The sequence below is a fragment of the Simochromis diagramma genome, unplaced genomic scaffold (genome assembly GCF_900408965.1).
Source record: "Simochromis diagramma unplaced genomic scaffold, fSimDia1.1 OVJJ01000585.1, whole genome shotgun sequence".
NCBI lineage: Eukaryota > Metazoa > Chordata > Actinopteri > Cichliformes > Cichlidae > Simochromis > Simochromis diagramma.
The window spans coordinates 3,809,768-3,836,755 of NW_024387398.1; the positions used below are offsets into that span (position 1 = coordinate 3,809,768).

General features: G+C 37.6%; 1 protein-coding gene across 3 annotated transcripts in view; it reads right to left on the reverse strand.

The window, feature by feature from the left end:
* Positions 1–801: 801 nt before the first annotated feature.
* lingo2 (leucine rich repeat and Ig domain containing 2) overlaps positions 802–26,988 on the reverse strand; it is a 194,604-nt gene continuing 168,417 nt past the window's right edge. For 2 of the 3 annotated variants that reach the window (XM_040010433.1, XM_040010432.1), the window contains exon 5: positions 802–2,784. In XM_040010433.1, the coding sequence (XP_039866367.1) occupies positions 934–2,772 (1,839 nt within the window). In that variant the 5' untranslated portion in view covers positions 2,773–2,784 and the 3' untranslated portion in view covers positions 802–933. Of the gene's footprint in view, positions 2,785–2,958; positions 3,124–26,988 lie in introns of those variants that run through there. The other variant, XM_040010431.1, reaches the window with a different exon arrangement.

Below are 26,988 nucleotides of genomic sequence, written 5' to 3' on the forward strand. Positions count from 1 at the left end.
GGGAAAATGATGCAAATGTCACTGTAGTAAAACTGACACATGTAGTTTGCCAACTAGCAAAGGTACAGTTAAAGGAATAAAAATAGACAAAATAAGACAGAAAAGTGGTTCATGTAGGTTGCTTGACCAATACTCAATGTTATGACAATCCAGCTGTTATCCTGAAAAGTTTTTGAAGACTGAATTTTGCAAAATTCTTAATACTTTCATAAATAAAATCATTTTCTTGTACTTCTATTGATAAATGATATATATATTTATTAATATTTATTCAATTGGGGAGCAGAGGACAAATACTTAGCCATAGAAGCCCTTCTGGAATCAATGGAAACTTCAAAAGCCTGAAGAATGTACTTGTGGAACAGGGTTATAGCAATTTTAGCAAGTGCATCCCATGAATATTGCTATGAACTATTCTTTTGAATGATTATGTACATACATGTACATAATGAAGCATTACGTACACATATGAAAAATATAGAACATAGGAAATGATGTTTCATTGATTGGTGAATAAGCATGGCGCAAGACTAAACAAAGTAGGTTATAGCTTAGATACAAATTTGTAATGTACATTGTTCAACTGAGTCTGTAGATCCATCCCAAAACTGAATGATTCTGGGACATATAAATTTCAAAAAGTTGATAACTGACACTTATTTCATCCAGGTCTTCATGAGAGCAACTCATCTGAGAAGTTTTGCCAGCAGTGATAGTCATTCTAAAATCTTTTTCATTTGAGACACAGTATTCAAGAACTATATCAAGATCCACAGATTTAAGGTAATGCTCATCATTTTGTGATGCCCCAAGGTTTTCTTTTCACTACCACTCTTCCTGTAGCAGTGAGAAGATTCAGTCATTCTGTTTTCAAAAAAATACACTGTACTTTGGGCTTTTCCACAATCCAGACTCTTAGTTCTATAAAAGAAGTCACATCATTTTCATGTTAAAACGACGAGGACCGGCTTGTCCCTCTGCTGAGTCAACATTAGTGCCGTTAGACTTTGATCGTGGCACATGTTCAACATCTATATTGTTTTTGTGTTTTCCTTTTCCCCTGCTCCAAACGAAAAGAAGCAGGAAACAAAACAAGACCACTCCCAGGAATGTGAAACAACCCATAGCTGTTGACACTAAAATAGTCTTAAGGTCAAAACCGAGGGTCACACCAGTCGTTCCATTGGCAGTGGCATTGCTGGGATCTGTGTAGTACTGGGTCCTGTTGGCATACAGTGATCCTAAACTTTTCACCGCCAATGATGTCTTCAAGGTGTCATTTCCAGCAGTGTTGGAGGCAAGGCAAAGGTACTCTCCACTGTCTTGGACTTCTGCTGCCTTGATTTCTAGTGTACCATTTTTATGGATGGTTACTCTACTATGGCTGTTTGTTAGCACTCGGCGATGTGGGGACAACCAAGACACAATTGGCCTTGGTGTCCCATCAGCACTGCAACGCAACATAGCCTGCTGACCCTCATCTACAGTAACTGTTTGTGTTTTATTTTCACGAATTTTCGGTTTGGTACATGTAACATAATAAGACAGGAGAGTCTCCTTAAACTCCTTAAAAGGGCGTCCACGAATGCCCTCAGGTGTGCTGCATTCTGGCTGTGAATCCCCAAAGAAGATGGAATGCCTCTTCTGCAGGATCCACATGAGGCGGCAATCACACACTAAGGGGTTGTTGTCAATGAGAAGAACCGCCAGAGCCTCAGGAGACTGAAAAACGCCCTTTTCCAATGTATCCAGTCGATTGTGTGAGATATTGAGAACTCTGAGACCCCGCAGACCTTGGAATGCATACTGTTCAATGGTGGTCAGCTGAGCTCCAACAATATGCAGCTCTCGCAGCCGAACCAGTTCCATCAGCATGCCCGCTTCAATGTGCCTGATGCGGTTGTAGGACAGATTGAGATGTGTCAGATAGGGAAGATGCTTCAGGGCTAGGTAAGGGAAGGTGGACAAGTTGGTGTTGGTTATAAACAGTGTTGTCAAGTTGAGGCCATGCAGGGTATTAGCTGGCACATGGTCTAGTGAAGGCCAGTTATCAATTTCTAAGTGCCGCAACCGGAATAGCTTTTTGAATGAGTATGGATGTAAAGTGCTAATGCTGAGGTATCGTAGATGCAGGCTGACCAGGTTGTGCAGATGAGAAAGAGCCTCAGTGGGTACAACTGTTAGGTTGCACCTTTCTAAGGTTAGTGTCTCCAGGCTTAAAAGTCCACTGAATGCACGGTGAGAGATGTAAACCAGGTCATTGTCACCCACTTCCAAAAACCTAAGATTGTGCAAGTCCTGGAACATATAATCCAGGAGAATGACAATCTTGTTGTCACTTATATCCAGTCGGGTAAGATTGGCTAAGCCTGTGAAGACACCCAGAGGAATGAGCTTGATTCGATTGCTTTTGAGGCTGAGCGAGTGCATGTTAAACAACCCATTGAATGCTCCAGGCTCAACATAGCTGATAATATTTCCACTGAGGTCAAGTTCCTCAAGCCCAGGGAAGGCAAAAAAGTCATCGGGGTTGATCATTGTCAGCTTGTTCTTACTTAAGTCCAGGATTCTTGTTTCAGTTGGGATGCCATCTGGGATGGTGGGCATGCGCTTACGGTGACAGACAACTGCCTTGCTTTGTGCTGAACACTCGCATCGCGAGGGACATCCCAGGGTAGAACCCACAAAAACAGCCACGAGGGCCAATCCCAGGAAAGGCTGCCAGCATGAGATGACCGTGTGCGGCATGACTTTGCTCATAAACTCGACCATTCTGTCACGGTTCTGCAAGACAAGAAAACAAAGGGAGAGAAAGCGATATATTAGCTGGTTCCTCATGATAGACTTCATTGTGTGCCTGAAGAATGAATAATTAATATTCACAAATAACATAGGAGAATTAACTCTGGAGAAAACCACACAAGGTGAACATAAAAGTATTTGATAAATGTAGCTCACCACATCGAAATATCTATCTCTTGCCTTCCTTAGCATTCTTGTGGATGTGTACAGGGTGAACAATTGGGTGCTAGGCTTTGTTTTGACATCACCCACTGTTTCAATAGAAACAAAGAACTTCAGAAAAGGTTTCTTAAAAAGCTGAATGTTTTTATTGTAAATGATTTATCTATTTTTGACATCTGTATATATATATATATATATATATATATATATATATATACACAATATATATATTTTTTAAGCACATTGTTATTCGGAAATAGTAGCATTCAGAAAAAGTATCCACCCTATCTCTAAAAGGACAGAAAGAAGAAAAAGAAAGAATAAAGAATAAAAGAAACCACTCGAAAATCATGAAGTTCATGGAGGTGTAACATGGAAAAATTGAGAAACTTACAAAACTGAAACACATGTAACATCCAAAGAATATTATGAATATCATTACAAGCATTTCCTCCAAAAGAGCAGAATTTACTAATTTGTCATGTTGAATATTTTTATATTTTTTGATTTAGAAATAAAACATGTTTAAAACATGGATACTCAAGAAAAAATAATACAAAACACAACTTGCACTATATCACTGGGTGGCTTTACATATTTCGGTTATTCATACATACAGCTGTACTTATATCATAAAGCACATGCAGTAGATACATGAACTAATGCTGTGTTTGCAACAAACAGACTGGGTGACAGGTTGCAAAGATTGCAAACCATTCCTGCCTCATTTGGTGTGTCATGGGCTGTGCTAAATTTAAACGATGACAGGAATAATCTGAATTTCTCCTCAGGCTTATTCTAACAGATTATGGTGCAAAGATAATATGATGACATACTTATCTAAAGAGAAGCATTATATAAACCTAAGAAATCAACTAAGATAGCTGAAACATTTCTGCTGCTGTAATATAATATTTATATGACAGGACATATTTCTATATGGAGGGGGCATATATGAAAAGTAAACTTTCATATTGATATTTTAATGTTCAGTTACTATTCAAACAGTATAAAGACTTATTTTTAAGTCTAGTTTAATACAAACAGCCACAACACAGATAACTGCAGCCTTGAGAGGACTGTTGAGAAAAGTTGATTTAAGAACTTGGTGAAACAGTTCTACTCCGAGTCAGTCCCAAATGACCAAGATACTTTCCATTTTGCTAAGGGAGAGACACTCCAGAAACGTTAAAAACAATACGCTAGTTTCTGTTTATATCTATGATCTAATTTGTTCAGTCACTACCCAGAGTTCATGACAATCGACCAGCGTCAGAACCTGGATCGACAGCTTCAGGATTGGCTCATTTCACCACAGCAGACCAGCACAGTGCCCACATTACTGTAAGTGCTGCACCTATCCATCTGCCAATCTCCTGCTCCACTCTTCCCCTCACTCATAAACAAATCCCCTGAGACTGTTAAAGTCCTCCACTTAGACCAGCAACTCACCCCTGGTCTGGAATGGACATGCCCCCCTTTCATAACTGAGAACCATGGCCTTATACTTGCAACAGTTTATTCTCATGCAGCCACTTCACACAGAAGTGCGAACTGCCCCAAAACTGCCTTATTCGAGGTAGCCAACAGTTAGCCATTGGGGGTCATATGATTGTTGGGGTTTTCTCTGTTTTCTCTGTATGTTTTTAACTGGAGTCCCCTGGGACCCCAAAACATTTGTATTTTAAACAAGCACTAATTAAAGCAGAAAGGCAAAACACTAATGTGACATCACTAGAAACAAATTGCATTTTTAATAATGGTTGTATGACTGGGGTATGACGAAAAATATACCCCAGTCAGTAGGATGAGTTTTAATATCAAATATATCAAGTTTATCTTTTTGAATTAAATTAGAAATAAATGGAAGATGTAAATTAAAAAAAATAAATAAATAATGTAACTCATTTACATATTTCTTTCCTATATTTTTGCAATAAAACACTCATTATTTCAAGATGATTTTTAGAAAAATACAACACTACAAAATGGTATATATAAACAGTATATTTAATCAAGATTATTCTTTCAATCTAAATACTAACAAAGGTATATTTTTTTCTCAATCTGAAAGCCCAATCAGTGTTTTAGAAGTAACTAGTAAGATTAGTAAGATTTTGAAACACACACCTGTAACTTCTATGTTTTGTAGTTTTTTAAATTTACGCAGGATTGTCCTTTAATCCTAAATCTTAAAACCACTTAAAAATATAGCACAATCAAAAGTAAATGAAGCCGATAATGATTTTAACATAGTAGTCAATCAATCATTTCTAGCCACAGTGGACAAAAATGACTCTCTGTACAGAAGACTCTTGTTGTGCACAAATCTTTCCACATAATAGCTGGCTTATGTACTCTGGCTGTCCACATGAATTGCAGCACAATATGATTTGATGGTTTACTAAGAGGGTGTCTAATCAGGATAATGATTGGAATTCTTTGTAACAGTTCATAATCAGGATTTGAGTGAGCCTGTTATGTGACCTAGTCACCTGCACACTTCTGAATGAGAGTACCCTAGTGCATCAAGTGCATCATCAGCGGCACCCACTCAAGTGTGTCCTGCATCGGAGCAAATGCCGCATAGAATTAGGCAGATGCCCCAGGGCAGCGTCCACAAATAACATTCCAGCTATCTGTTCATTCACAGTTATTTTTTGTGTGGAACTCACTTCTGAGTGCACTGTTTATTTTTCTTTTCCTTACAATTTCCTTTATAATTTAACTGCAAACAACATATATTTAGTGTGCTGTGTGTTCTGAGCTATGTTAGAGTGATTGTGTGTTTAACAAGATACAAGATACAAAATTTTCACTCTCTCACATGACAAATTTGTTCAAAAATGGTCTTTCAATAAAACCAGATTTTTATAAAAAAACCCAACCCAACCTTGGATTTTCAAGCATTTTCATTTTATCTCAATATTCTGGAAACTTCCTATGACATTCACCGACAGTCCAATGGCATAAATCCTGCAATGCACTGTGAGATAAGTCTGTACGGGGAAGGCTTTTCTATAATGTGGCCCTTGACCCACATTAGTGCAGGGTGGGATCCTGAGAGGGGGATGATAACAGCTAATGGTGTCTGACTCAGCATAAATCCATGAACAGACATTTCGCAGGGGTGCTGAGGTCACATGAGCAATGCCATCAACCCAAGCATAAATACACAAATGGCCCAATGTGAAGAGCAAACTTATAATACTTTTCTTGGCTATTAAATCATCATTTGCTCTTCCAGTATAACAAATACACGAGAAAACCTTTTCTTAGCCTATTTCTGGTAAGCTCACATCACTGAATAATTTCCATATGAATCGCTAAAAACATATGGGGCACTTCCATCCCATGTTCCCTCTTTAATTTTCAACACAGCCTCAGGCAAACTTGTGAGGGGATGAGTAGAAATGATGCCCGACTTTATCAGAGTGGCAAACCACACAGTTACACTGTTAGTTAGAATTTTATTCTTTCTTCAAAGGCTTTCTGGTCAAAAGAAATCCGTTATATTTCCTCATCATCAGCTACACTTGTGCACGATATATAAGCTATTAGTCTTGTCAGAATAATAGTGCAACTCAGAACTCTTGACATGATGTCCAGGTAAGTGAATCCTACAAGAGGTTTTATCAAAACGAGATTTGAAGGTGAGAGTGTTGCAATTGCTCCCTGGGCAGCTGACTGATGGGTAATTGCAGAATTTCTGTTTATCTTTCTTTGGTATGGTCTCACTATAACTATTTTATTTTGCTTACCCTTTTTTTAAGCATTGTCTTGTAGCATATCCATACAGACAGCATGTACAAAGTCAGAGATGGTACTATGCTGCGATCTATATCGCACATATAGTGCATATACAAAGTGCATGCAGGTGAATTTGTGTAGGTCCATCACTGAAAACACACATCTCATGAAAATGGTGATCAGATACGCTGTCCATGGTCCTGAAATCATACCAGTTTAATTTATTTAATACTTTACTGTTTGAGTGTAATAAATCTATTTAATGCTTTGAAAACAACAATAAACAGCACCTTAAAACTAACAAACAATTTCCAAACTCTAAGTGAAAAACGGGATGCTATTCAGAATTCCCATCCAGAATTCAGATTATTTTTAGGACAAGTATCAAAGTCGGTGTTTTCTTCCCTCAATTCTTCTCCCTATTGAGAAGATTGTAAAATTCCTGCCACAGGCGGTAAACCAAAACCTAAAAATGAAGAATTGCAAGAAGTTTTGTTGTCGCTGGTATTGCATGGGTCCTTTAGGCTGGAGTTCACTAAGCTAATTTACAATTAGATGACTTGGAAATCTCTACATCTTTATCACATCTTTGTTTGGCTCTTTAGCACATGCTCTCAAATCTCAAAATGCCCCCTCTACACAGCAATAACTGCCACATTATCAAAGCCAAAAAATAAGGCAAAATAATAAGACAAAAAAAAAAAGACTGCTTTGACATTAGACATTAGTACAATTAGTAATAAATTACATGTGGCGAACATTATTAATTAAGTTGGCGCTTTGTACATACTGGCAATGCATTTTTTTATGCCAAAACTAAGTTTGTTCTGGTGCAATGTGCTAGTGAATATGGCCATAGTGAAAAATTAGGTTTTACTGGATACAGTGAATTAGATGATAAAACTGTTCATTTACATGTAATTAAAGTCATTAAAGTCATATGATAGCAAATGCAACAAATCTATTTACCTTGAATCTGAGCTTGTTTATTTAGAACAAACTGAAATTTGAGGAGGCAAAGTCTGTATTTATTCCTTTCTAAAAAAACAAAAAAATAAATAAATTTTAGTTGTTTAGTTTTCAGTGTTCTATGTATTAACTTACAAAAAGAAAAGACAATACTAATTGTTGTAGGCACGGTCGTTTAAGACGTAGTATCTCCGAACTATAGCCGAGTGTAGCAGACATAAACCTCAGATGGTCGATATGACATATGTCTGTCCTTCTGCATATTCATCTGTCTTTTATTCCACAGAAACATGGTAGAAAGCAAACTAAGTCTAGGAATCATGGGTCAGTTTACACATAATTATCTCTCTCCGTGCTGAGAAAAGTGGACACTCACCATCTATCTTTGATTTCAGATTATTTACCAACTAATTATTCACAGAGCGCCAATAAGAAGCTGATATAATCATGGATAATTAACTCAACAGTAGACCTTATTGTACAGGACGCTGACTTATTAGAATATATGTGATCTTAGCAAAGGAAGAGAAAAAAATTTGCATGCTGTGATGTAAGAGAGTTTTAAGGAAGCATAGTTAAGCCTAATAATACTTCACTATTAAAATCATATGTTTCTGAAGTTATTTGAATGCAGGGTGCTGGGGCATAAAACTTGTCCAGGATTATATTAAGCTGTCTTTTCAAGTAAAACCATGCAAATCAATGTTGGTATAATGTATTTTTGTAGACTGTATGTCACTGGTTGACTTTGTAACCACTTGGTTTCCTAAGCCATAATCCAGCACAGTATTGGTTGTAAACATTTTTCTTTGGTATTTATTTGAGGGGTAAGTTTGCACACCCTGAATGGTCACAAGGCACTTCTTATTTTGCCTGAGAATTTTGAGGATTTAGATAACAACTTGGCCTCTGTGCAATCAACCAATGAAAAGCCACTTGTGAAATGTTCCTGCCTCTATCTCCTCAGGAAAGGTTTTCAGACTGTGTTTGATGTGGCCCCCAGGCACTGATCATTGCACATAATGTGACTCCTCTTCACACAAAAAAAAACTCTCTGCATTAATGGTGGATGGTTGGAGAAAGTTGCTTTCTTTACCCAGCAATTATTAACACTCCTTAAAAAGCATAATCAAAGTGTTAGATTTCAATTTTTTGAGTTGGAAGATGGTTCCAAAGAAAGAGCTACTCTGGAAGGCAGGAAATGGATGAAAATTAACTCTGGGAGCTTGAGTGAAGCTGCAGAGGAATGGGACTGTGTGCAGAGTAAAGCTGTAATAAAAGCAACATTATGTGTAATCATGCAGGGACAGTGTATGCTACATACTGGGTGCAGCGTGCAAGAAGCAAGCCTCAGATTAGCATCTGATATGGCTGCCCTCATGCCAAAGGGTCCAGTTCATTGCAATGTAGTTGGTTATCATGTGAAAAGAATATGAACCAAGACTCTTTCAGAAAGTGACAAAAACATACTGTAGTATGTAGAGTTAAAAAAACAAACCTACATACAAACACAATATTACAGCACTGGGCATATCATTTAAGTATAAGATAGAAACCACACCAGCACTTATCCTTCTTTTTTTTTGCATTTACACTGGTCAGAGTTCCTGCAGCCCTGAAATGGTTAATTCTTGCTTTCTGAAAACAGAGGAATACAAAAGCAAAGTCTTTGATAGCTTAATTTCCCAGATAACTACAAAATAACAGCACAACCTCATAAGGGTCATTGTAAGGGAAAGTTATTAAATCATCATTTTATTTTAATGAGGCTTATATCTTATAATGATGCTACCCTGAAGGAAAGATGTTATTAACTTGCAGGTTAGTTCACAGTCAGAGTATGCAATTAACCCACCTTTTCAAAAGAGCATCGGCAAGCAATCAAATGGGATCATAATGAGAGGAAAGAGATTGCAATGCTCTTTGGCTTATTCATTATTGAGAGGGTCTTTGCAAAGGGCAGTGAGGCTTTAAGGTGAGCCTGCCAACATGCAAAATAACACTGTACTCCTTTAATAAACCAGTGTGTATCTGACTTCTGATGCTACAGAATGGCTCCACAGGATGTGACCTGGATACGATTAAACAAGTCTGCCTCCTTCAGTTTTGCCAAACACAAATAATTAAGGAAGGAAGGCAGCAATATTTCAAATAAAAGTAGGAGTAGGAAAAACAAGAATAATGTGAGCAGCGGCAGTCTTGTTGACTCCTAATGCATGCAGATGGCAGCGAAACAATCTAAAGACGTTGCTGGTAATTGTTCTATTTTCACAACAATTTTTATAAATTGTTTTCAGCATAGCTAACTGTACAATTCATTAACATATACACTGCAAGAGCAACATAATTATAGTCACATGACAGAGGGCTTTGGGACCTAGAACCCTTAACAGTGAGGATCAACAGCCTTGGGGCAATAACAGGCTTCCATGCACAAATTACCCTTCTGCTTGGCTTGCAGAGCGAAGTCAAAGCTCAATTAATCCATGTTAATTAGAGATAAACTTGGTAGATTGAGCCAGTTGCTTTTTTTGGTGTCCGGTAACCCTTAACTAGGGATAGAGTCAAAAAAACACAGCGTCAAACAGTCAGATCTTGGTTCATCCCACAGGAAAAGCCTCTCAGACATGAGCCTTAATCCCAGGTATAATAACTATTAAAATTCTAAACTTTGAAGACAAGCAGGAGCTTGTAAAAAAAAAAAAAAAACAGGGGGGGGGGAACAAAAACTTCGTAATTAAATGGGAGGATAAAAATAAAACAGCCACAATATGAGAGGACTTAATAAGGTCTGGGGAATAGTACACTGTCATTTCATTACATTTGTGACAAGTGGGAAAGAAATCAACCAATTTCTCAGTTCATTAGAGAGACATGTGCTACGTATTAAGAGCTTTATTGCAGTATATTTTTCTCAGTAAAACTGATTCTCTTATCCAACATAAACATTACTGCACCGTTATATTGATGCTGAAGTGCCTTATATTTCCACTTTAGCAGGTCAGAATACTTCATCTCACATTACTAGGGGAAATGGCCTAAAGTAGCCTATATGTTCCAGAAATGCTGAAAAGAAAGACACTTATTTTCTTATCTAATGCAAATAATCAGAGTCATATATGAAGAGCTCAACAGCAGATCTTTTACCATCTACAACTTAGCAGCCACTTACACTACTGTGCACACATTTCCTACGCCCTATGCATATCCTTTTTCACAAACTCTTTATTTAATGTGTATTGTAGCTTACTAAGCTACATTAGCTAGACAGAGTGAAAAATCAATAAATGCATTAGACAACACATGTCCTTCAATATGAGCATTAGACGAGTTTTTACATGGATGCATGAAAGTATATTAATTACTCATTGTAATTAGAATCCAATAATAATCAAGACTCAAATAAAACACAGATGTGTAGCGTTACAATGTACAACTATCAAAAACCATGTTTTAGATTTGCCATTTTTCACTTCACATTTCAAGCAGTGTTACTACCATAAATCAGTGAAGCCTGGGGGGATTTTCTTTTTTCCACCTGCTACTCCCCCTTGAGAGATTAGCCCACAACAGTACCTCAGAAGCTGTGCGCTATGCCGGTTCTTGCTCAAAGGTGCAACCAGCAGAGTGTGCACTGCTTGCCAACAATAAGACTTGAACCTGCTGCAGGTGTTTACAACCTGCTCCCTAAATCATGTCACAGTATTTCTAGGAATAGGTAAAAAAACAAAACATGGATAGGCGTAGGAGGGAAATAAAAAAAAAGGCAACTTTAAACACTTTTTCTTAATCCTCTCATAAACTTGCATAACCAGCAAAGACTGTCTCAAATTTTCATCATTCATCTCTTAAATTTTCACTGACCTGGACTCTTTTCTTGTGCAGCCTCAAGTCTAAAGAGCATTTTTAAAATGATAAGCAGAACCTTGAGTGAATTTCTACCTTCTCCGGCTTTGAACTAAAAAACCTTGTGAGATAATTTGTGTGAACTGATTAAAATGCATTTGCAGCCGCTGATAACACATTGTGTGGGCTCCTGAGAGCCCTTGTGCATTCTCTTCTTGGACCCCCACCCCTCTGTTCCTAGGCAGCCTACATCAGGTCTGAGTCAGGGGGTGTTTCATCTGTACAATGACTCAACAACAGAGGCAGTTAAAGACGGTACGCACACACCTCATCCTAGCCTATATTTAAATCAGTCTTCCCATAAATATACCATAAAGCTCATAAATACACAGTGTAGCAACAACATGCAACATGAACAATTAGCTATGATAAAGACATGCACTGCTTCCATAAATGCCTGTTGCAAAAATTTAGAAAACAACAAACAGGATGACTGCACCTGCCATAATGGAAGCGTGATGTTTCCTATTGCCAAAAGTGCATCATTTTAGACTGCATACTCTGCTGAGACGATGCTTTTCAGTATTAAAATGAGACACTGTAAACATCTCATAGTCATACTGATAAAATGACAGTAATATTAATTAACAGCTTGATATTATTACATGTGGCCAAGCTTTGTAAATTTATCACAAGCGGCTACTGTTGTCATTTGTGCATAATGTACCATTCAGCACATCCACAAGAGGCCATTGAACATGCTTTATATATATATATATATATATATATATATATATATATATATATATATATATATATATATATATTGTAAAAGAGAGAAATTATTCATGATGTTAGCTAAAAGGAACACATGCAGCTCCAGCATACACATGCATATCTGTGATGTCCCAACAGTCTTTCAGTATACTTAGCAGGAAATCTTATCTAAATAGCTGCAAGACATCTTTCCACCCCCCCTTCCCCCCCTTTAAAAAATCAAATTCAATATACAGCTTGATTGTTTTAAACCGTATTCTCTTATGCCACTGTTTTCTCTTCTCATTTCTTATTGTGTTTTCTTTTGTCTCCCAACCTCTCCATCCTTCCTCTTTGGTTTTTTGTCTCCTTGTCCAATCAAGAGATCTGGCCTCTGACCTTGCTGCTCAAGGCCATTAAAATCCTTTCAGTAGTGCTGCTTGTAACACCTTGAGAAAGACTAGAAAGCCTTCTTCTGTCCTTGATATTTGCTTGTAGCCTTTTCTCTTTATAGTCTTTACAGTCTAGTTTTATGCTGGTGTGAGGTATACAGTGGGAGGGGAAATACAGATGCATTTAACTGTTTAGCTTTACACCGGTGTTTTAAACAGGGCTGTAAAGGCATATTGATTGACTTGAAAGGGCCTTTTGTGTTTTACCACTAAACCCAAGAAGGTTCTGAAATAAGCAGCACACTAACAAAGAAACAAAACAAGAAATGTGTGGATAACTTCAATAACATTTCATGGATGTTTATTTTTATTCACTACATCAATTTTTGTGTACTTTCTATAAACATCTTGTATATTTCCTCTCCAGTTCTCCCAAATGTAAATTTCATTATTGTTGTGGCTTGGAAATTAGTCCTGAGAGAAGTTTTACTTCCTCCAGGATATTCTTTTTTTCCCTTCATCTAAACTGAGGATCTCATAGTAAATACTTTTTATTTACTACAACATGTAGGCTATTGAGGCAAAAATCACACATTCCAACACACTAAAGGAACAATATTATATTCCAACACACTAAAGGTGTTGGAATATAATATTGTTCAGGTGGGATAGAAGAGATAGAAGGTAAGTGCAGATATGAGTAATATATATAAGATGAAGTATCACATTGTCATTGTCACTGCATGTAGAAGAGTGTGCAACACTGTCACTAATACAAGTAAAAACTGAAGAATAACCAACATAAAGACACAAAGCTTTGCCTCAATACCTCACTGCATGATTACTACCCAGGGGAATCCAGACAACAGTGCTAATCTGACTGAACAGCTGAACCCTGAGCAGGGGTTTTTACAAAGAAGTAATGGACCCCTCGGAGGACAAATCAAAGCCACAATTTAAGTGATTTGGCTGTTTCTATAGCTTGCTTGTTATCACTCATCCAATATGGTTTTCTGTTGTCCATGCAGGGAACACAAAACTTCACTAGTTATTGATCAGTCCATTGGATTCAGCTGATGAAAAAGCTGTAAAAGAAAATAAAAGGAATGGCAGGCAAAGAAGTCCAAAATTACACTCCAGTTGATTCTTGTCCAAAATATCTTCATCAATATTGCATTTATGGCCCGTGATGCTTTTTACCTTCTAATTCAGGGTATGTTAAATGATGATGCACACATGCTGTATAATGTTACTCATTTGCTCACACTCATTAGAATTAATAATTACACTATCCATCATTTTGTTCCTATCCATTTTCAGGATCCTTTCAGGGCTGGAGCCTATCCCTGCTGTCAGAGAGTTAAAGGTGGGATATGCCCAGGACATGTTTGTCACAGAGCTAACAGAAAAACAGAAAACTATCGACATTCACACCTATAGGCTATAAGTACCAATCGGGAAAAGGAAAAACATGTAAGTATTGGATACATTTCTTTCTATTGATGTAACAGATACGTCAATATTGCCAAAAATATCAGTACTGTACCAACCTCAAAAATCCAGTTAGGAGGCAGTTGCAACATTGCCAAAGATGTACATAATTATCAAATTTTAAGATGTTCTACCGAGTAAAGCGTTTTTCTTTGCAATAATCCTTACAGGAATGTCAAGAAAGAAAGAAAATAATACAAATATGACAACCAACTAAATGAGAATAAAATTGTTTTAAATCATTAAATTATTGTGTATGTTCTATACAACTGAGGTCTGGAAACAAACATTTCATAGGAGGCATCTGAAACAATATCTCTCCTTATGTAATCAGGAAAAAAACTATAATTAGAGTAGAATATATATGTGGAGGTGGGGGCTCTGTATCCGTCTCTGAGCTTGCTGGAAACATGGTCCGCCCTCTGGTGGGACAGAAATTAGGAACGACTATTTTCAGATTGGCTTTATTAAAGCCTCTTGCTATAATAAAGATCCTATCAGGATGAAGAGATTGTAGGTTGCTGATAAAAAAAACTAGCTGGCTGCTTTATTCAGTCTTGGTATTGGTGCTTGGTAAAATGTACACAGCCAGAACAATGACTCCTGCGGCAGATAAAACCTCTGTGTTTTGCTGTGATGTACTCTTTGTTGCAGAGCGATCTGGCACTGGTGATGCAGATACTGGGCAGTGGTGGTTTATGGGGAGCCATCTTTAGCCTGGTTTGTATTCAAGCTCTTCACACCTGCTTCTGCTTTTTTTCTCTCCACTGCCTTTAAGGTCTGCAGCCTGCTATACTGATCCTTGGAGCACCTGTCCTGTGCAGGATCTTCTTTAGGACATCCCCTTGTTGATAGTTTACAGCGAGATCTATCACACAGCCAGAAGTGGCAATCTTTATTAGTTCCTCTCCACTGTAGGGTGGAGGGCTTGTGACAGAAAAGTAAGCTAAGAAAAGGAAAAAAAAATCATGCTCTATACAATGATGACTGACACAGCTGTGATGTTGCCATGAGTATATGTTTTGCTCTCACCAACTTCAACAAGAAAATGTGTCCCCTGTCAGTGCTTAGTTCTATGAATAATTATCCTACCATGATACTTTTCAAACTCTGTGCCTTTGAATAATTCATAAGGAAAATCCCGGGTTCTCTCGCTGATGCTTTCACCAAACTCTCATTTGGAACAATTGGAGAAAGCAAGTGGTGGGAATAAAACGGAAAGAAAACACGCAAAAAATGGAGATCATTGAATTTCAGCATGAATCTGCCAGAACGTCTTGTCAAAGGCAATAGCCACAGGCTTCATTCAGTCAAACATGCAAAAGTAGGATTGTGTTTGCATTGCCGGCGGGTGTTCAGGTAATGTCACTTAAACACTGTTGACTTGTGAAAACAGTACAAAAGAATGTAGCCAGAATTTAATCGAAATAAACATGTTCAAGTTTAATTAAATTGCTTTCTCAGTTGCACATTGCCTCCAGTGCAAACAATGGAATATCATTACTGGAAAAAGTATATAAAAAAAAAATGAAATAAAAAAACTTTGAAAAATTCAAATTAGGGAACTTCACTAGAGTCTAGTAGTGTAAAAAAAAAAAGACATAAACAAATAAAAATAATACTAAGCTGTAATAAATGAATTTTGTTTCTCACGTTTATCTATCCTTTTATTGGTGTTGGGTCTGCGCTTCACAGGCCCCGCTGGTTTAGAGACTTATTCCCGTTAACGAAGCAAGACGAACAGCTCAACCGGTTTTTCACATGTTAGCGCGGGAAGGATCTCAGAGCAGCCCTTCTGCCCTCGGTCTCGACCACTTCGAAGAACCATCTTCCCCTGCAGCCTTTTATTCTGTGACACACAGTTTACACAAACACCTATTGTAAAACCCCGCTATGGTCACAAAAGGTTAAAACACTCTGTGTGAGTGTGTGTGTGTTTGTGTTTAGGGGTGTGTTTGTGTGACTCTCCTGCTCACCGAAAGGGTCATAAAGGCAGGAAGTTTACTAAACAAGAAAACAGAACCTTCACGTAGGATGTGCCTATAATAAAACACTACAGCCTCCCCCACCATTCAACAGGCTGGGGAGGGAGTCAGAAACAAAAGAATGTCTTTGATCATACAGTTTAAACTAAGACTTACAAATTTAAGTAACACAATCACAACATTTAACAATTTGACTCCAACAATTGGTTTTAAACAAATGGCCTTCTTCAGCTGATTGTCATTGCAATGGACAAGACAAACACATTTCCTTCTCTAGTGGGGTCCTTGACTGTTTGGTAAATATTGGAGGGAAACACCCTCAGTGCTAATCACTAAATTACACCCAGTCCCTCAACTTTTTCTTACTATTATTGTTTAATAATAGATTTTTCTGAATGAAAAGAAAACATTTAATCTGTAACATGAGCATTAAAAGGGTTAGAGTTGGCTGCACTAAGATATTATATCCAACCATTTTTGGAAAACTAGTAAGTGAAATTTTTAGTACACTGTTCAAATAAGCAGGACTTTTGAAGTCAAAGTACCTTATGCACTCACTCAGTTACTGTTACAGTTCTGTCATATTTGCAGGCAATCCATCAAAAAAGCAATGCAAAAGTAGCTCTCACTTTACTTCACTTTATTCTGTTTCATGTTTCCTTGAAGTTGCTTTCACAGTGAACACAGAGCAGTGAGAAAGCATCTGGATACATCCAGGGACTGTAGCTCTCTACACGGCAGCAGTTTAACTAACAATAGCCCAGGGTGATTAGTTTAAGTACTCAAAAAGGGGGGATGTGGGAATCCAGTATTTTAACAGTAGGTCTGCCAAGGCAATATGTTCAAGGTAACTTCAGCTTGTAAAAGGCTGCAGTCTCATTTCTGAAACAGACCCAACTGCTAACCAATAATCAAAAAGTTTCCCAGAGGAAGATATATACTTTACTCTGTTGGTTAAAATCCACACGCCTGACTTTAATAATAGTTGGAATCAAAAATTACTTGCATCGAACACAAGGCCAAATAGACCACGTTTCAAGCAAAGCCCTGAATCTAGTACATCTACAAGAACTATTACGCCTCTTTGACTCTAACGGAACGTCTATAACTGAGAAATTATATATGTGTGTGTGTGTGTGTGTGTGTGTGTGTGTGTGTGTGTGCGCGTGTGTGTGTGTGTGTGTATTTCTGCAGGGTCAACATATATATGTTATCCCTGCAGAAATCTAATATTTCACATAAAAGCAGGAAAAACTGGATCAGAAGAGTCACATGCCCATGTGAATTCTGAAATAGGATTATTTTTGTAATTGTTTCTATATGAAATATATTTGAAATTATACCCTGGTTTAGAAGAAAAATTCCAGTTTAGACTGGTCAACTATTTTAATAACAATAATAATATATAATTAAATAAATAAAACCTTTTTCAATATTATTTGGGGACTTCACTGTTTCAAGGTAGAGACATGAAAAGTGAACTTGTCTTTCCTGTATGGGGAATTTGATTCAGCAGCTCTAAAGGTTATGCTATCAGGCTACTTTGAAATTCTTCATGAATGAAAAAAAAATCTTTGATTGTATATCTGCGTATCTGCAACATGTGCAATATGTGCAAATCCAGCAGATGATCTGATATTAAGCTGTTTACAAGAGCTCTGTGAATCAGCTCTAAAATGGTATCAAATGTCAGCATCATTGTAAAAACATTTTTATTGCATTTCAGGGACAAGTATGACCATTTCACTGACTCACGACACCCCGGCTTAAAAACTGATTATATAACCACATGAAAGTTGGAGAGTTATATTTTATTATGGATTGAACAAAAGATTATAAATATGGAAAGACTACCAACTTTCTTTAATATACACTGTGACAACTAAGGAAAAATAAGGATGTTTTCTGGCACAAACACATATGACATTCAATGACTGTTTTTTTGGGATCAAGTGTTGTTTAGTCCAGCTCAATCTAAAGGTGATGTCACTAGCTCACATTTTACATGCATCTATTTACAAGTTTGCTAAAGATATTAAGTTTAAAAGATAATTACCAGTGCTGATAACAGGTTTTTATAAACAATTATGCATAAATTTCTGGTATTTGATAAGCCCATAGTTTATCATTTAGAAAATGATAAACAAGCAGAGGAGTTATGTTCATTTGGGGAACAATTTTGCCAAGATTTGGAGACACTCACCAAAACAGTTCTGTATTCTTGTAGTAGACTTATTGAGGACTCTTTATTCCTCACAACCACTTTCCTGCATTAAAAGTTTGTTGCTACCTAGAGACCTAGGGTGGGTTTCTTCAGGGCTCTGTTTGCTGAAGATAAGCTGTAACTGACTCTACTGCAGACAGACCCTTTTGCAAAGAAATCATTAACATGGCCATTTCTCATGGCACTTGGTTGATTTCTTCCATCCTGAACACTAAGGATGTCTACTTAAATTAATGACTTTCTTGACTGCTTGAAGGTAAGTGATGGGGAAGTTTATAATCTTTTAAGAAGGCTGGAAGGCAATGCTCAAAGGAGGAGATGGCTAATAATGTTTTATTATGAAAACAGATTAAATTAATCTTTGGATTAATCAGTTGCTCTATGGACTCACCCACAAAAATCTTATTATATTACTCTCAGCACTACCACCGCTGAGGCAGTCTTTAAGTAAGCAAATTATGCCCCTGTACCACCTTAAACTAATAGCTTTTATATATTTTATCAAAATTTTAATACACATTTAGTATTTCATGTGTTTTTGGTTAAGACATGTCTTAAAATTAGTGATGCCAACCAATGTGATGTACTGAAAAAATGAAGCTTGTACCACTGCAGGTAAACTGCTTCTGAGGTAAGATATGGATCATGAGTTCTGAGATTATCTGCTGCACTGCCTTTTTCATAAGGCAGCTACACTTTCTAGCCAGTCTGGCCAACTCCTGCTACATCTCTTGCTACATCTCCCAGTCCATCTGCTAGTGCATGCTGACAATATTAGTGATCCAACTGCAAACAACTTTGAAATATTTTCACACCTGTTTACTCGCAAGGATTAAACTAATTGCACTGTAACAGAGACACAGACACACTTCTTTTCTACGAGTTCACAAGTTTCTCTGAACACTTTGGCCATGTTTGCATTTACAAGAAGATAAAACCTGACCAGAGAACAGATTAAGCAAGCAGGAATGAAGAATGAAGGCTATAATACATCAGCAAGAGCTAAAGATATGTGACAGATAGATAGAAAGGAGACTGTACTTTGATTAAAGATGAATAATTACTGTAGGGCTCAACGGGTCACGGATGAGATATTGAGCTCGGGCAGAGTGGGTCAGATTGGGGCAGGATGTGTGAGTGGCCACAGAGAACGTGGTGGGTTGCTGGCTGTACAGAAAAGTGAGAGAACCATAGCAGAAATGAGCATAGAGTCCAGAGTGTGGAGTACTAATCCAAGCAAATAAAGAGAAATCCATAGCAGATCAGGCACACTGGAAGGGGAGGAGGGTTGCAGACTGACAAGGGGTATTTCTGTGTTAAATATACACCATAGTAACCATAAACCCCACTGAAACTCTACAATGGAACCTATGCTGTAGCCCAGTGCTCCTTTCCTAAAAATGCAGCTAAATGTCATCTTATAACTATTTTGATTGAACTGTTCTATGCAGTAGAACAGTTCAATTCTTGCAGTATAAAGAATAATGATCAACAGCCTCAATATAAAGACTAATAGATGTCAACAAATAGAAGGAATGGACTTGAAAAAAATGTACAAAGTGCAAAAACCTGAGGGACAAATATGTTTGCATCTGAAAAGCTGACTATATAAAGCATATATAACATCATTACACCACAAAAAGATAATTAACATCGAATGCACCATGAACAGACATAAATTTAAGTTATGAAGACTCACCACAGAAGTCTAAATCAGCAACAAGGCAGACTGGTGTGTAGGGTAGTAGAGAGAAGCACAATGATAAGCTTTCTTTGTTCTACTTTATACTTAAAATTTATGTGATAAAATGTTTCTTTTTTTTGTTGTAGCCAACTGTGAGGTCAATTTTAGTTTTTCAAAATCTTTTAAATATAAAATAATTAGTTTGTTAATTCTTATTTATACTTAGAAGCATCTGATGAAACTTAAGAAATGACTTGTTTACCATTGCAGCTCCAGTTGTAGGACCCCTGCATTTCAAAAAACCAAACCGATGGTGGTTTGAGAAAACACACTTTTGCTCATTAGCTATAAATACATCCTAGTTTGTTAATTTCTTACTCTACCATACATTATACTTCTCAGTTTCAGTATTGATCTCATTTTGGTTTCAATGTGCATGTCCACAGTGATCTTTGCTAAAAAGCGCATTAGAATCCTGTACTTATCGGAAGGTGTCCCGTGGGGTTTCTTCCAAGGACAACAGTGTCATCAAGATGGAAAAGTTCAGGGGAAAAAGGTTATTGGTTCTAGTCTGTAGGGGGGGGGGGCATGACGAAACTAAGCCAGAGGGCACTACTGTGGCCTAATTATGGTCCAGATGGTCTGAATAGGTATCATTTCCAGCAATTAATTACTGAGTGTCCATGTGCACCACATGGCCAGCATCCTTAAAAAGTGTGTAAACATGTCCCCGGTCCTTATTAAATAAACCAAAATGATTGCTTTTATTCAGGGAATCTGGGTTTAAAAATGATTATTCCTATACGTGACACAGTTTTCTAAACAACATATACTTGATATATTTTTGCAAATTATTTTCAGGGAAATTGACAAATTTTATAAAAAAAAAACTTATATAAACACATTTCTGGTATGACAGCAAGTTAATAAAAACACAAGTTATCCTCTTAAACGTGGCTAGACTGTAAAAACAACTAAGCAATCTGACACATCTCATGTATGACAAAGAGCATAGGTTTTAGGGTCTTGTGAGGACGCTACAACCTTTCCTTTTGACAAACTCGGTACATTTTGTTGAGCTCTAATAAGAGGACTGTCTGTGTCTTGTTATACAGAATTCTATTTTTATTAATCGTTCACATGTTTCAAAGTTAGACACTCCACGTTGAACTATGTACGGGGGTGCAAAGTGCAGTGGAGGACAACGAGTGGTGGGGGTATTATGGAAATTAGTTATAATTAGAGAGGTGCAAGTGAAAACAACACAACAAGGCACAGAGCCTGAGTGATCACTGAGTCATAAGTGCAAGATACAACCATCTGTACGTGTAAAGAGGGTGACACATAGAGGGACTTCACTGTTTATGAGTGAGCATGACTTGGCTTTGTGGTATATTTTGTGCCGGGATAGTTTGATTTTAATGATAATTTTACGCATTTATAATTTAAGAGACTTGTGTGGCGGCCCTTCTCTGTAGGCCACCACGGGAAAATTGTGACACATACAAAGACTGTCTCATCCTTGCTAAATTAAACTATCTTTACCACCGAATCAGAAGGGTATGCATTTCATAACTCCTGAAAGCCAGAAAGTGGGACATCGTGAAAAAACTGGTTATTTGGCCTTGTGGAACTGGGGTTATTCTATTTTAATAAGAAATCAGCTTTAAGGGGATTCATTCAATGTGTCATCCATCTTCTTGATAACGCGTTAGCACGGGAATAGAAATGTGACTAGACTTAAGGCTAAGAGGTCATAAGTATAAAGCCAACATAAAGAAATTTTTAATTACGCGTGTGCTTTGTTTGTCAAGAGCTTTACAAACACTATTCCAAGCTGTACACAAACAACACATCAGACCACACCTCAGTGTTAGGATGATCCTTACTGAAACTGCGTGTGAACTCTGCTAACATTAACCTGGGAAAAGATAAACTCAGTAATGACACCCTGTTGCTAAAAATGCAAACTTGAAGAACTATTGTGAATGTGAGATGAGTGTGTATCATTTTTTAAAAGCTCAAAAGCAATGAATTACAATATCAGCAGGCTGCAGGTGTCTTTTTTTTCTTCATTAATGCATATGAAAGCAATTATGTATTCAGAATTAAGGAGCCCTGATGTCTAATGCTTTTTAGCTTGCTCACACCCCGTGGCCTTCAGTTATGTGTTTCCACAATGATGCTGTGATAATTCACTTTCACCGCGAGAGCTCAGTTTTTGCTCAGTCACTCAAACAAAAGTCTTGAATTGACTCATCAAATTCTCAAGGCGCAGCCGAAAGCAATTACAGAGCATCTGGGTGGAAGAGCTATAGCAAAGGCCTTTTTCTTACTCTGCCCTTAATAGAGGCTTGGCTTACAAACAAGATGAATCATGCTCTTCTTTTCCTTAAGCCTCAGCATTTTGGTGAAACCTTTCAGACTAGCATTGTATGCTCATAACACCTCACTGCTGGAGACAGTGGAAAGATTAAGCCTACACCAGCATGCAGAAAATGCACATTTTAAGGCTCTTAGGATCTTTTGTACAACGTGTAAAAAAAAAAAATGCTAACCGCAACTAAAAGTAGTAGTAGACTTCTTAGTGTTTCGTCTTGTCACACATGTTAACAGGTGTCTGGCTCATGAAGACAAAGACTTTGGCAAAAAGGCATGTATTATGTAGAAAAGATGAATTCATCGCTCACTGTACAATTCTTCCCTGCTATTCTTCATTTACTCCACATGAACAAGTAATAGGATGATAAGATGGGTAGTATACGCAAAGGTTATGTTGTAAGACGGAGGAAGCTTAGTAAGGCGACACGGGCACAAAGCTTATTTTTCACAAAGGGCACTTGCCATCAGGATGTTTCTGTAAAGTTTGGTGTCACTGGCACAAGATGACAGGGATTTACACCCATCTGTGTGGAAGTCAAAAATAAGCATTTGTCTGAGCGGGACAATCTCACAGTATCGCAGTATTTCAGGCAACCAAGGGAGCAATCCAAAAAGTATTATTTGACCCTAGGCATTTAAATTAGGCTGCAGAATGTTTTTATCGTGTCATCGAAAGTGAACACGCACACTCTAAAAAACAGCAACAGAAAAAAAAGAGGATTACACTGAAAAGAATGAAGACACTGCATGACTTTCTCTGATCCCTCACACCTCTTTTTCAGAGATTATATTCAAATATTAATCCATTCAAAGCGCCCATTTAGATGCTTGTGTGATTACAAGCATGAACTATGTGTATTATAAGTAATACATTATCTAAATTTACTCCAATAGTCTTTACAGATTGGAGACTGTTGCTTAACAACTTATGTTTTAAACACAAATATGAAGTAAAGATGTCTTACCACAGTAATTCACTGAGTAGCAACTGATATCAATATGCCACAAACAGTCCTTTAGAAAACAGGATTCTTGGTTTCGTCGTGTGTTTTCCTCTCTTGAGCAAAAAAAAAAGATCCCTCAAGTGTATCAGAGCTGAAAAAAACAGCGCCACAACTGACTTGGTGGAAATTGATAAAAGTGAAAAAATCTGCATCAGTTATTCAGTCTGCATTCAAATTGCAGTTTCAAATAAGGAAAATCAAATAAACTTTGAAAACACTACCTACTAGAAGCAAACAAAGAAGATTCAATAGGTCTGTTTGCCTGCTAATGCAATCAGAAGCTGCTAGCTAGTTACCTATTCTGGTTAATTAACCCCCAGAGGATTAGAGAGAGCAGAGGCTGCAATCTCGATAGGCCTACTGGGCTCAATCAGGACCACAAACTGAACATTGTATATGGCATAAAACTGTTGTAGTAAACACATTCCCTTCCCTCTGCCAAACCCTGGGGAGCTCTTAATCAAACCACAATGTCGGTGCCTGTGCACAAAATGAAGAGAAGAATGGAGAGAAAAGACCTGAAAGCGTCTGAACTTACTGGCTCTTGGCCTTTTCTTTGACATCTAGTGACATTTTAGCTCTGCTTTCCCAGCTGAGACTGTTTCTACCTGAAGAAAGCACAATATATTGTGAGGATTTTACTTCGTCTTTAATTATGAGCTTCACCTTGGATGGTATTTTCCGTATTTCAATTCCGCACAGAGTTTGCATAATGCAATTAGGGCAATTTCATTGATCTATGTTTCGTCATTAAACACAGACTGTACTCATTAGCAATCTGCTGTAATGTAACTATTCTCCCATTTAGATGCAATGCTACAGAAATCATCAGCATGATCTGACCAAATAGATTTTCCCTCACTGTGCAGTTGCTGAAAAATGCAGTCTCTCATTTTTGAGTTCAGCTACACTAATGAAAGATTGACTTAGTTATTGAAGCATGCTGAGCTATTTAAAGCTCATCAAAAGTGTTTAGAAATTTCCAAAGATGATGAATGCAGAATGCTGCCTTTATCACAGCTGCACTTTTTCCTTTGGTGCTGTTTCAGTTCTGGTTTGCAAGTTCCTGGTTAGAGCTGAGGGAGACTGGTGGAAACGTGAACACATTACTCTGAACAGCTATTTAAATCTGCATTCTTATTGACTGGTGCTGCTCCAACTGCCTATGCAATCTCCTGTTTCCTGGTTCCATTTGTTTGTGTTATTGTTCAGGTTTGGTTTGCACTTCCCAAAACGTATCTCACATTTGCTAACGCTTCCCTTTATTACCTACATGACTTGATAGTGAATTACGCACTTCATGTTTATGTCCTTTAGATTAAATAAATATTTGTTTATCTTTGTTTTTCATTTTTGAAAAAAAAAGTATGAAGTCCATTAATTCTGCAGGCATTCACTGGTAACGATCAAAAAACATACTGTTTGAAAGAGGGGAATTGTGAGTGTCACATGGTTGCCAGTAGGTTGCATAACAACACCAGTGGCTGCAGGGACTCCAGACATGCCTGCAAACGTATTGGACGAGTTTGATCATGGCAATGTTTCCCAACCTTTTGGAGCCACGGCACATATTTCACATTAGAAAAATCACACGGTACACCACCAAACAAAAATGTCACAAGAAGCATATTGATAATTTTCCCCTGCACATCAGGCATAGCGGAATTGGTTGGGTCTGTCCCCAGTAGCTTTCTTGCTTTCTTCTGACCACTGCTCATGCTAGGGCCTTCATCTGGGTCAGAATTTTCTCCAGGACCCAGGTCAGATTGACTACTTTTTCTTTTCAAATATTTATCTATTGCTGCATTGTCTCACTCACAGCATGATTAATATGTAATTTCTTCTTTGTCTTCTTCTGTTTTACTGGCAGTTGGCAACAGATTTAATTAGAGCAGGTTGTTGCACTGCCCTCTAGTGGAAGTCAATGCAATTGTTCCGCCGGTCGCTTAGAGTACCAATCAGGTAGAACCAGATAATCTTCCACGGCACACCTGATCATTTCTCACGGCACACCTATGTGCTGCGGCACAGTGGTTGGGAAACACTGGATTATGGTATGAACATATGCATCCGCAGGAGAACTCCTGAGCAAGTTTTGTATGTAAACCTTTATATTCATCCATGTATTTTTAAATTTACTGCAAGGTGGTTATTTTAGCAAACCCATAATTATAGCCTTTTGAAATCACACACACACACACACACACACACACACACACACACACACACACACACACACACACACACACACACTGAGTAAATCAGCCTTAAAAATACCCAGAGGGATATTGGTATTTTTTCTAAATATTCATGGATGGTAAACTATGAAATGAACAGGTGCGGAGAGAAAAATAGTGAAGGTTCCAGTCATATCACCGGAGCAGAACAATTATTCCTAATCGAGACCTTCTTGTAAATTGTGACAAGGTCTTGCCCCCAAATTACGGAGGACACAGTCAACAGCCACAAAATAAATATTTAATGACATTTTCTAAAGATAAGGCTCCGTGGCAAGCATGAGAAACTGTTCTGAAGATATCAAGAAGCTGTAGAGGTTTGGTTAGGGCATGGTGGTGGTGTGTATCTAGGAGTGGAACACAAGCTCACTGACCAGACTAACAAAGCATCTTCACACAGTAGTGTTAAATAAAAGCTGTATATTACAGTTTTATGCAATAAAATTACATATTATCTCCATTAAATCACTAAAGTGGAAATGATTCTGGAAGAGCCAGAAGGAAGTCATCCATAGAAACAAACTGTTTTCATTTGATCAGTGCTTTAAAATACACACACACACACACACACACACACACACACACACACACACACACACACACACACACACACACACACACATTATGGTTTGTGTGCAGTCTAGTCTAAATATAAGTGCTGCTCACAGGCCAAATGACATGCAGCATGAAGCATTGCACTTCACAATCTCTGTATATTAACCTGATATTATATAACATATGTATTGTATGCAATAAATACAGTTGCTCAAAGTACTAATACACTGATGAGAGTAGCACACTGACATTTGGCCAGGAGAAACTCAGGACTGAAATGCCTGTTCCTAGAGTACAACCATCTAAAAAGTAAGCAAGGAAGACATGAGCATTAATCAAAATCTGATGATTTGTTTCCTTTCCCAACCTGATTCCTCTGGAGACACTGTGGATGTCTAAAAATGCATTTCATCCTTTGTTCCTCATAACCAAGAGTCACAAATCTTTTAGCCACAAGAGGCTTTGTCACTTGAATATAAACAACTGCTAAAATAACTGATGCTGACTGACAATCTATGCAACATCCAACGCTCTGCATTTCTCACGGTACCTTAGATAAACAAAATTTTCCACCTACAGTATAATCCCACATGCCTGTTTAATCGTGGACAAAGTGCCTACCAGGGGTGATGACTAATTAGACTTCAGATAAATATTTACAGTAATCACTGGTTAAAGCAAGCACTTACATGCTTTGTGATCTAGTATTGAGATCTTTTATATATGGTCCATTTTCACAAATATTCCCT